Here is a 13,050-nt window from a genome sequence, read left to right on the forward strand (position 1 = left end):
AAGCCATTATGACAAATAAAGATGCAATTAAGAACTTTTATTTTTCCAATACAAACCTATTAATGATCTTAATGCATGCAAGACCCAAAACCATTTTTTTATATAAATAAAAATTTGACGGTTCTGATCAAATTGTCATATAACCAAAAGTCAACAAAGCAGTCACACTATCATCCATGGGCCTTCATCACATGAATGATATATAGGCAACTTCCCCATGCTCAGTCGGTCGCTCTTTGCTTCTTTTTATTGAGTCTTATATTTTCTTTTCTTCCAACTGCAGATTATCCATGAAAAAACAATGTCGAGCAACAAGAAAAAGCTTATTATGAACACAGTTTCAGTCAGCTTAGGTTGCAGCAGTTGCAGGAAATCCAAGCTGACGAGCTTTTTCAACCCAAAGCCCAAACTGAAACTGAAGCTTAAACCGAAACCGAAACCGAAATCTCATTCTCTTCACAATTACTATTCTTCAAGCTCTTCCACCAAGAAAACAACAACCCATTGTTCCTTGTCTGAATACGAAACAGGCACCTCTTTTTCTCCAAGTACCGACACTGCCATGTACTGGGACATGGACATGGACAACGACCAGGACAGTACCAAGTGTTCAATGGCGACCGTACGAGGTTTCGGGCATCTCGGAGGGGAGAGCCTGGCGGTGGAGAAAGACTCGGATGACCCTTATTTGGATTTCAGGCAGTCCATGTTACAGATGATATTGGAGAAAGAGATATATTCCAAAGATGATCTAAAGGAGCTTCTCAACTGTTTCCTGCAGCTGAATTCGCCTTATCATCACGGGATTATTGTTCGAGCTTTCACGGAGATATGGAACGGGGTATTTTCCGTCAAGCCTGGTTCCGGCTCCGGCTCCGGTGCTGCTGCATCCCCGAAGCTTCGTTTTGGGTTCAGGCCAGGAGACTTCTAGCTGGATGCTGCGGTTTCTTGATAAAATAATAGTAAATTCTGACAGTTGGCTGATAAACTCTTGTTAAGCTGTATTTAAAGAAATATATTTTGGAGTATTATGCAGTAGTGAGTTTTTCATGCGAATATATATTTCTTTAAATAATAACTTTTCAAGATATTGCTAGAATATGGGTCATGTGTAAGCATATATGGTAGTGTAGCAGTTAATCTTGTTTTCAGCTTTGGAAATGGAAGTGGTAAAATTCTTAGAAATATTTGTACTTCTTTTATTGTTTCATTTTCTTCATTTTGAATACGTTTAACATGATGATTTAGTAGTATGAATTAAGTGATCTCAATCATTAAGAGATTGTTGTTATTATTTTCTGAAATTTAAGTACTCGGATATAGTGTATAAGTGATTATTGTTAAATAATTAAAATTTTTTGAATAAATATTATCTTTTATTTATCTTACATTAATTAAAAAAAAGATGATTTAGTAAATATTTGGGTAATGTTTTTCAATTACTAAAATGCGTTAATATTAGGATTATTTTCAGACGTGGGATTTTTATAAATATAATTAACTTTTATTTTATAATAAAATCTTTAGATACTAACTGAAATTGAATCATATTATAAATTATTTTTAAATGATCTTATTTTGTCGTGATCTCTTTATAAGATAAAATCCCTTTCGGTTGAAAATCCCAACAGATATATTAGTAGACAAATTCACTAAAAGAAGAAGAAGAGATAAAAGTAATGTTAAAATCCGGCAGGATGATTGGGATCTGAGTGGAGCTGATTTTAGATATACTTTCGCATGTTCATTTCCAAAGAAACTAACATCAATGATTACAATTGAGGTAAGTAAACAGAAAAGATTGGTGGTGGGTCATTGGAGAATAGATCATTTGTCACTTTGCATTCATCATGTTTTGAGAACAAAAATACGTGGCAAAGTTTTCTTAGATGAAAAGGAAATAGCTTATTAGAGAAGAGGCTGGCAAAGCCCAATTGGTTAGGTGTTTATATTTATAAATTTTATCCTAAATATAAAAATAACTCTCTAAATTATATTATTTTTCTTATTTAGGTACCGAAATTATTTTTCCATTAATTTAAGTGTTTAATATTATAAATATTATTATTTCGTTAAGTGACACATATTACGTTTTGATAATTTTAAAAAATCATTTAAAATAAAATACTTTAAAATTTTATTATATTTAAAAAACTTCTAATTTATCTAAAATTAAAAGAATAAAAAAAACTCAAATCCCTAAAAATCATCTCCAGATCTCAAACACTAACCTATAGCCGCCGTCGTTGTTATCATCAACCGGCCGTTACTATTACCGTCAAACACCCACTTCATGTCGTCGGATCACTACTCCTAGCCGTCGCTCCAATGCCACCTACATTCATTCGTTCAGCCGAAAATCATTGTTGCCACAATACCCAGTCCTTGGTCCTTCGATCAATTTAAAATGCTTATAGTTTTCAAACGTTTATTTTTATATTAATCTTATCATTCATTTTGAAGTAATCATAAACACCTATTATGGCTGGGACTATAAATGAAACGAGTCGAGTTTGAGTATTGTTGAGTTATACTCAATTCGAAAACTTTAAAATGGAGTTGGACTCGGTTCGAAAGCTCGTGAGTCTAAAATCTTCAAGTTTGATTCGAAATCGAAACCATTAATTGAAGCTCGAAAAAACTTGAAATAAAAAAGGGTTAATTACCCAATTCATACATAAAGTATACACAATTCTCAGTTTCATAGATAATGTTTAAAAATTATCGATTTCATACATGGTGTTTTCTACAGTTAAAGGGTTCACCCATTTCCGTCACGGAAAGTGATGTGGAACCATGACAAAATGCCACGTGGCACTTAAAAAATATTTTCTTAATTAAAAAAATATTTTTAAAGTGCCACGTCACCTTCCGTGACGAAAATGGGTGAACATGTTAACGGTAGAAAAAATCATGTATGAAATCGAGATTTTTTAAACATTATGTATGAAACTGAGAATTGTGTATAGTTCATGTATGAATGAGGTAATTAACCCCAAAAAAATCTTAAACTTATCTTTATTGAAGTTCAAACTCGAACTTGAACCTTAATCGTATGAAAACCTTACATTGTATCTTTTAAAAAATAATAATATTTTTAACATTAGTCACCTAAATAAGAAAAATATTATAATTTAGTCACTTATTTTTATATTAAGCCTAAATTTTAATATATCAATATAAAAAATATAATTATAAAATATTTTTTTAAATTTTCGAAGTATACATGGGTTAATTATTGTGCCTACATCTCTTAGGTCTTATTATGTTCAAATCATCAATAGAATTCTTGTTAATAATAAATCAAATATTGAATTTAGTTGGATGGTCAAACACATGTATAAATTAAATTTAAGCTTATAGCTTTTTATATTGTACAAGTTTCCATTCAAAATCAAAGCAATTTTGTATGGGGATGCGTTCTGGTCTTGGGTGGGAAATGATAGGCATTGGGATTTCAACAGTAATAATTGGAGAAGAGTATCCTTTGACCTTTATGAACTGGTGCTGCTTCAATGTGGCTTTTAATGTAATTGAACCATTTTTATGACACCCTTTACGCGTTTCCCTAACGCAGTTTAAGAAATTTCTCCTCTTTAAATATATTATAATTATACAACTTGATATGAAACAAAATACTAATTACATTATCTAATTGTACATCAGATTTTTATCAAATCCGCCTTGCGAAACGTACCATTATTAATTCTAGACCTTACTTCTCCATCAAGTCATAGCTGTTTTCGAAGAGAATTAATGTTATGAACCTAATGTGTTTCCTTCTAAACCAACCATCGTACAACACATTAATTTTTTTTATTGTTTTCACTTTTCGTAATAAGTTTTCTAATCAACATATACAATCAATCAAGCTATAAACGCAAAAACAAATTCATTGATTGTACTTGTTTACGGATCGAATAGGATATTAATTAATTGAGTTTTTAAAACTATCTTTATATTATACATTTTTTAATTTTTTTTCAAAAATTTTAAGGATAACATATCTTCTTTTTTAATGTGATCGTTGTCAATTCTATCATCCACAAATTCTACTATATAATGATCATGTCAAATTATTTTATGGACTTACGAATAACAATTATAAAAGAGTTTGAGACTTCCATAAACTAAAGATCAATATATAAATCTTTTGACATATGACAAAAAAAATCCAATTTCTATCTCATTTTTTTCTTTCATCTCTTTTTTTGATGTTTATAATTTTCATTTTTCTTAAAATAATCAAGGGTTAATTATCTCATTCATACATGAACTATACCTGATTCTGAGTTTCATACACAAAGTTTAAAAATTCTCGTTTAACTACATAATATTTTCTGTCGTTAACGGGTATATCCATTTACGTCACGGAAGATGACGTGGTATCCTCTGACCTATAACAATCTATCACGTGGCGAATTAAAAGATAATTTTAAAGATTTTTTCGAATTTTTTCCACCCATTTGCCTCTTATTTTCCACATCGATTCAACGGTCAGAAGAAACTCATATTTGCAAAGGGTTCTCTTCAGAAAAATCAAGGATTGCATTTCTCACTATTTAGAATCAATTCAAGGGTTGTCTTCTGAAATTTCAGGTAAACAAGTGTTCATTTGGATTTCATTTGGATTCTTTTCGATTTCTTTTGGGTAATTTAACTAATTTGTTTCTAGGGTTCTTCATTTGGGTTATTTGACGAATTTGTTTGCATGATTATTCATTTGTGTATTTTCACGATTTGTTTTTAGAGTTCTTTTCGATTTCATATGTATTTTTTCTTATTTCGTTTTTAATTTGTTTTTCATTATATTTTTTAAAGGATGTCACCATATTCCTCAAACTCAAAGGGAAGAAACTGTCGAGAAATTGTCTGCGATTGTGGGAAGAAAGTTGTAATTCATACTTCTAGAAAAGAATTAAGCAAAGGCCAGCGATTCTTCGGTTGCCCAAATTGGTTCGAAGTTAGTTCATGTACATGTTAATTCTTTTGAGTTTATGAAATGTGATGCATATTGGTTAGTTATGAAATTCTTCACTATGATTTATTCTTTGGTTGTCCATATTGGTTCATTGTTAATTCTTTTGTTTTAACTGGACTTCATGAAATGTGATGCAGGACAATGGATGTAACTTCTTTCGTTGGGTTGATGAAGATGTTGGAGACAAATAAGAAAAGGGACATTCTGCTCGAAGTTATAAAAGAAAATAACCATGTTGTTAAGAGAGAATCGAAAGTTGAAGGTTGCTCAAGTATTGCAAAAATGCAAAAGAGATTGTTGTGTAAGTGATGGTTAAAAATTGTTGGAAGTAGTGAAGAAGTTGAAAAAGGCCAAGTGTGAAGCTTTTGTGTACAAGCTTGTGATATTGTTGTTTATGTTTTTTGGTGTAATGTTTACCATGAGTAATTAATAGATTAGAATTGGTTGTTTTAGTTGTTTTTCATAGTGTACTTTTTATGTACCTGTTAATCTTAAGTTTGTTTTAGTTGTATAAGGTTGGTGTACTTGAATAATTGAATGTTTATGAAATGTTACTTTTTATACATCTATTGCACATTTACAGTACCAAACATGTTAACCTTCATTTAAATTTACAGTTATATAAACTTGACCAAAATTTTCATTCAAGATTAACAAAATATATAAAGTGACCATATTTCCATTCAAGATTTGAAAAAATACATAAAGTTTAACTAAAGTAAAGTTGTACCAAAAATATGATAAAAGGTAATTCATTTACTAGTTCCTTAACAGAGTTTAACACAAAATGCAAAGGGACAATCCATCTACTTCCATGGTGTTGTTGTATGTGGTGTTGTTGTTGTCTGTTGAGGTTGTTGTTTAGTAAGACATTTCCTTAAGTTATGTCCCTGTTTGAAACATAGTTGACACCTTTGCCTTACTCCTCTTTTAGACAATCTTGTTCCACAACTGCTTTCACATTGTTCCTGCCTTATCTTTTTTTTCGGTCTCCCAGGTATTTTCTTCTCAATGGATGGATTTAGAGGACTCATATTTTTCCTCGTCCAGAACTTATACCAGGTAATGCATGGAGGACAAAATTATAAAGATGCTCATTAACTTCTTTCTTGTACAAATGAAATACATAATCCTCAATTGACTCATTTCTAAACAAAACGACACATATAGTATAAGGGCAAGGTATACCAGTTAAATCCCATGCCCTACAAGAACATCTTCTTCCATTCATGTCAACAACATAAGTATCTTCCCCCGCACTACTTCATACCCATCGGAACCATTCTAAGTAACATAACAGTAATAACTCAACTCCTTATTGGCTTGAACTTTTCCCATGATTTTATGCCCAAACATTGATTTCCAATACACAATTTTTATTTTTCCACAATCCTATTCATTACATAGTGCCTAATGTACTCAAGCATGGATATTATGGACATGAATCTTGATTGCAGAATAGCAACATTAAAGGCTTCAACATAATTATTATCAATTACATCACTATGAGAAGTTGTTTTAAAAAAAACCTACACCAGTAGTGGGTCTTTTAATAACAAATCCTCTAAATCTTTACTTTGAAACTCACCCAATCTAGATGCATGATGATATAAATCACCTTCATTGGTGCTCTTGCAACAAGTCCAAAACAACTTTTGTAACTCACTACCATTGTGATTTTTTTCCAAGAAGCATAGAAGTGTCTTGCACAAAAACGATGCTCCACAGCTAGCAAAGCTATACTGATTTCTTCAGTTAAAACTTGTATTCAAATAATAAAATTATAGTTAGAGGTTAGATAATTTTGAAAATTTTAATGATTTACATACGACAAAGTTTAATAATTTACATTTTGCATATCACTCATTATAGTGAACCCTGAACCATCACCTAAATAGAGATAAGACTTCAAGTTCTCCAAAAACCATTTCCATGATTACTTTGACTCCACTTCTAAAATAGCTCAAGCTATTTGATAAATATTGTCATTTGCATCTCTTCCAACAACAACTAGTAGTTCTCCATTAAAGCACATTTCAAAAAGCAATTATCTAAGTTGATAATTGGCATACAATAGTTTTTGAACCCTCTTTGGTTACACCAAAGCATATATAAATCCTTATGAATATCTTAGAGTGATTGGGACTAGGTCTTACAACCACTAGATCTACATTACAATTTGGGCCAGTCTGCCTTAAAGTTGCAACATAGTTAAACAACATGTCAAACTTATATATAACCCTCCCATTAATCTCATCCTTGCCCACATCCTTTTTTTACTACATAAATTGATAGGGACACCCACATTTAACTCTTATTTGGCCAAACGTTGCATCTATTGCAAAGTTAACTTTGGTATGATCCTCAATTTCTTTAAAAAGTGTTTACCTATAAAGTTGTAGTTTGCTTTTGAGTTTTTGAAGGTTATTAAACAATCATGCTGACTAATTAGTTTTTTAACCTTAATAAACCAATCACTGCTGTCAACAGAGGCATAAATCTCCCATTTACATCCTTTTCCCTTACATTTTGCACTTACCTTGTCTCTCTCATTTCTCACTAACTTATAATCAAACCTTTTTGACACAACATAATTAACTAAAGCATCTTTGAACTGTCTTGTACTAGAAAAAATCAACCCAATATCTAAATTAGGGATTGAAAAAGAAGGGTCATAAAATACCTTGTTACTTTTCTTGTAAACAACATATGTATCTTCCTCACTTTCATAACTTCTAGAATCTAATTAATTAATATAACTTGTTTCTTCTCCACTATCAGCATCCCTATATTATAACATCCTCCATACCGGGTTAGTGATTAAATTGTGAGATTTAAAAATTTAGAGACTAAATTGGATAAATTAAAAGTTCAAAGAATTGATTGAAATGTTTTGTGTAGGAGCAATTAGTAAAGAATGAGGAACTAAAGGGGTAAATAAGTCTTTTAATAAGGGAAATAATTAAATATTAGTTGGGGATATTTTATATCCACGTGGAAGGCAATTGAGGGATAACTAAAGTTCCAGACTTCTCTTCTTCTTCATTATTCTTCTCCACCGTGAGACCAAACTAAAGGTGAGTTTTCTTGTTAATCAAATTCTTGATGAATTTAATGTTACTTATTGACCATTAGATGATAACTAAGCTTAAGGAAAGCTTAGATTATCTTAAAACCATAAGATAAGGAGTACATGAAGAATTAAAAAAAAGGAAGTAGAAAAGTGAAATCTTGGATTAGAGTTCATAATAATAATTAGAAGTGGGATTTGACTTGTTATCAAGCTAATTAAGGAATAGGAAGTGTTAGAATTAGATTAAGAACATGTTGGAAGTTGAGTGAGATTCGTAAATTCTATATGGAGAATTGGATTTCTAAGTTTTAGAGGTATGGAATGGATAATAATTAGTTTAAGTAAGAGTATGCAAGTTAGGGATATAAAAAGAGGGGAAATATAAAGTGTTGAGAATATGATGAAGAGATTTTCATGCTAAAATAACATTTCTGGGCTATATGCATCAATGCACATTCAATGTGTACCGATGCATTAAGGATAAATCCCAGAAATTGTTCAAGGTGTATCGATGCACTCCTTTAAAATAAAAACATCGAATGCCATCAGTGTATCGATGCACAAGTAGTGTATCGATGCACCCCCTTAAATACAAACATCGAATAGGATTTATGTATCGATGCATAGATAGTGCATCAATGCACCCGTCAAGGGATGCATCGATACATGGTGTAGTACATCGATGCATACCTTCATTAAAAGATGAAAATGGCTTTTCTTTTAACCCAAAAAAATGATAGTTTAGAATATATTAATTAGTATATTGATAAGTATCAATGAATTACTATGTAGATACAGAGCCTAAACAAGTTCCAGAACAATTGTCCAGTAAGATCGATCGAGGAAAAAACAAGAAATATAGGTGAGTGCATATGCATAGCATGAATATAGTGGTATATTCAGTTCTAGACTTGTGAGAAGTCTAGATTCAATACATTGATGCATGATTCATTTCATATTGTGAAGCATGATATGAATTCATACTATGTGCATTGTGTAACATGTTTTATATGAATATGTATGCAAAGTTATATGAGCCATGTGATGTAGGTAAGAAAATGATATGTCTATGTGATATACTATGTAATTTGGGAAAAGCCCATGTTATGTAGATAAAAACTATAGGTATAGTTGGCATGACAAGAGTAGAGGGTCTACGCGGTCCTTCGGGATATATATGTATTCTTTGGAACATGTGTGAGGTCTTTTGAGACACATACTTGATCTTTGGCATATGTATATGATTCTTAAGGAATTTTCTATGTGGTCCTTAGGGATAATCTTATATGGCACCACGGTGTAATTCTACGCGGCACTTCGGTGCAATTCTACGTGGCACTTCGGTGCATTTATACGAGCTATGGTGACAGCATAGTGCATAACCTCACAGTACTCATATACCTTAGGTTCTCAGTATGGTATCATGTGCCAATAATCTTATTAATACAAATTCATGAGTGTTAATGTACTATGCTTACAGGTAAGAAACATGGTGATATAAACTGCATGGTTAAGTATTTGATTTCATCTCATTCCATTTTATTATGGCATTTTCATTACATTTCTTTGTTGTTATTATTATATTGCCTCACTAAGTCGATGACTTAGCGTGTGAGTGTTTCACACGTAGGATACGAGAAAGTAGACGAGACAGGTTAAGCAGCTGGACAACACTACTCCTGCAACTATCAGATCAGACGCAATTTAATCAGTAGGTTCTTTTGTTATGTAAATGAATGTTGGCATGTAATCAAAGGGTCAAGTTGTGTATGCTCTGAGTATTTTGATAAACTTGTATTAATATATGTATATTATTATATTTTAATAATATAAGTTCAAATGTTTTATCGTTTTTTAAAGAGTATTATTTTGTTTAGTCAATATGACATCCTGGACTCGTATACGGGTCGGGTATGGGTTGAGGGTGTTACATTTAATGGTATCAGAGCTATGGTTTAGCCGATTCTAGGCATAAACCAGAGTCTATAGAGTCTTTAAATAGAATACATGCCAACAAATAGTGAGAACTTCTGATCTGGTATAGTATGAGTATGTTGTTTTGCTAATAGAACAATGTGTTTATTTATTAGATGTCTGGACATAATAGCTCCCGGAGTGAACTGGGAAAAGATAGGCCTGTTTAAAGCAGTAATTCACCTGCCCTGGCCAGGCAAGGTGATGGACAGGCATCTCAGGGAGTGCCTGTACAAGACCAAGACACTTTTTTCAGGACGTTGGATGCTATTATGACGCGTCTTCAACCTCCTGCCCCACCAATTCAAAGAATGAATGTAGCAAAAGAGTTGAGAAGTTTGGGAGCTCCCGAATTTAAGAGAGAATCTGAGGAAGGTCCGGTTGCGGCGATTCTTTGGTTAAATAATTTGAAAATCATGTTGGATGGTTTCCACTGCTCTGAAGTGGAAAAGTTAGATGGAGTTGTCTCATTACTAAGGGTCAGGCGAGAATATGGTGGACGAACGTCACCATGAGGATGTCCAGTGACCAATTGACTTGGTCTTTGTTCTTAGATGAATTTAAAAACAAGTACATTGGAGATCAATTTATTCGGCAGATGAAGCAGGAGTTTTTGAACTTGAAACAGATGAACCACTCTATATATGAGTATGAATGCGAGTTCAACAAGCTAAGTAGGTTTGCATCTGAGCTTGTGCCTGCTGAAAAAGAGGCTTGTGAATGGTTTGTGGAGGGCTTACGCCCTAGATTGAAAGAGATGCTGATAGTATTGAATTTGTCATCGTTCCAAGAGGTGATCAATCATGCAAAGACTCTTAAAAGGGCTCAGAATGAGAGATTCAGGGACTCAAGAGTTCAGGCATCAAAGAGGACAGGTGCTTCTTCTATCTTAGTACCACCAAAAAGAAGAAGAGACTCAAGATTTCGATCACAAGTTAGATCAGAATCAGTTGCATCCTCTGCTAGAGGAACAAGTCAGGCAAGGCCTAGACAGACACAGTCGGTGGGATCTGGTGTTGTGAGATCTAATCAGGGTCAAGCAAGACAGTGTCAACATTGTGGCAAAAACTATTTTGGGGCGTGTCGGATGGCTGATGGGACTTGTTTCCGATGCGGAGATGCTGGATATTTTATCCGGGATTATCCGTTGATGGTTAGGGAACATGTACCATCTGAGAGAGTTGGTTCTGCCTCACAAAGAGGATGAGAAAGAGGCAGAGGAAGGAACCAGTCTAAATCCTCTGCTCAACCTGAAGTTCGGTCAACCGCACGGGTGTACAATTTAAAGACAAGTGAAGATCGTGATGACCCTGATATTATAGCAAGTACTTTTCAACTGTATGATAAATTAGTATTGGTATTGATTGATCCGAGTTCTAATTATTCTTACATTACAAGTAAGTTAGTAAAGGAATTGAGGATTCCCTTAGAAGCTACGAGTAATGAGATTATAGTAACTAATCCTTTAGGCCATAGTGCTCGGGTGAACAAAGTCTGTAAGGGGTGTCCCATAAATATTCAAGGAATTGAATTCCCTGTTAATCTGATGGAATTACCCTTTGACAAGTTTGAAGTGATTCTGGGAATGGATTGGTTGTTCCGTTACTATGGGGATGTTAATTACAGATCAAAAAAGGTAACCCTGAAGAGTCCAAGAGAAACAAAAATAAGTGTGATCAGTGAAAGGTTTAATCCTCTAGCAAATCTAATATCATTAATGTATGCTAAGAAGCTATTGCTACAAGGATGTCAAGGTTTTCTTGCAAATATGATTGATACAAGAGCTAAAGAGAAAGGATTAGATGAGATTTCAATAGTTTGAGAATTCCCTGATGTTTTCCCTACTGAGTTGCCAGGATTACCTCTAGATAGAGATATAGAATTTCAAATTGAATTAATGCCAGGAACAGCTCCGATTGCAATGACACCTTATCGGATGGCTCCGAAAGAATTGCAAGAGTTAAAGAATCAATTACAAGAGTTAAAGAATCAATTGCAAGAGTTGTTAGAGAATGGATTTATTCAACCAAGTGTGTCGCCTTGAGGAGCTATGATGTTATTTGTTAAGAAGAATGATAGGTCAATGCGTCTCTGTATTTATTATCGACAGCTTAATAAGGTGACCATAAAAAATAAGTATCCCCTCCCGCGCATTGATGACTTGTTTGATCAGCTAAAAGGAGCTTCGGTATTTTCGAAGATCGATCTACTTTCGGGTTATCACCAATTGAATATTCAAGAGAAAGATATTCCGAAGACGACTTTCAGAACGAGATATAGTCATTATGTATTCATTGTAATGCCATTCGGAGTAACGAATACACCTGCTACTTTCATGGATCTCATGAACAGGATTTTTCAGCCCTATTTGGACCAATTTATTATTATCTTTATTGATGATATATTGGTTTACTCGAAGTCCATTGAAGAGCATAGTGCACATTTGCGAATAGTTTTGCAAATTCTCAGAGATAAGAAGCTTTATGTCAAATTGTCCAAATGTGAATTTTGGTTAAATGAAGTAATTTTCTTGGGGCATGTGATCTTTGCAGATGGGATTCGGGTGGACCCTCAAAAGGTAAAAGCTATAATGGACTGGGAAGTTCCAAAGAATGTATCCGAAGTTCGGAGTTTTCTTGGACTTGCCGGTTATTATCGAAGATTTGTTTAAGAATTTTTTGATGATAGTGTTGCCTTTAACAAAGCTGATGAGAAAGAATGTACCGTTTGTTTGGACTTCTGAATGTCAAGAAAGTTTTGAAGCTTTAAAGAGAATTCTGACAGAAACTCTTGTATTGGTTCAACCGAAATTTGGCAAGAATTTTGTAGTATATAGTGACGCGTCCCATAATGGGTTGGGGTGTGTATTAATACAAGAAGGGAAGGTGGTAGCGTATGCATCGAAATAGTTGAAACCACATGAAAAGAATTACCCCACCCATGATTTAGAAATGGTTGCAGTGGTGTTCGCTCTCAAGATTTGGCGTCATTATCTGTATGAAGAACAATGTTATTTGTATAC

The 13,050-nt window shown here is 33.3% G+C and overlaps 1 protein-coding gene across 1 annotated transcript; it reads left to right on the forward strand.

The window, feature by feature from the left end:
* Positions 1 to 239: 239 nt before the first annotated feature.
* LOC120200774 (transcription repressor OFP6-like) lies at positions 240 to 1,053 on the forward strand. Its single transcript, XM_039201524.1, has one exon. The coding sequence runs from the start codon at positions 302 to 304 to the stop codon at positions 929 to 931; it is 630 nt and encodes a 209-aa protein (XP_039057455.1). The 5' UTR covers positions 240 to 301; the 3' UTR covers positions 932 to 1,053.
* Positions 1,054 to 13,050: the final 11,997 nt, after the last annotated feature.

The sequence above is a fragment of the Hibiscus syriacus genome, unplaced genomic scaffold (assembly GCF_006381635.1).
Source record: "Hibiscus syriacus cultivar Baekdansim isolate YM2019G1 unplaced genomic scaffold, ASM638163v2 tig00006570_pilon, whole genome shotgun sequence".
Taxonomy (NCBI): domain Eukaryota; kingdom Viridiplantae; phylum Streptophyta; class Magnoliopsida; order Malvales; family Malvaceae; genus Hibiscus; species Hibiscus syriacus.

Bases quoted from the DNA above. Each gene is read 5' to 3' on its own strand.
- LOC120200774 (XM_039201524.1), top strand. From the start codon at position 302: ATGTCGAGCAACAAGAAAAAGCTTATTATGAACACAGTTTCAGTCAGC.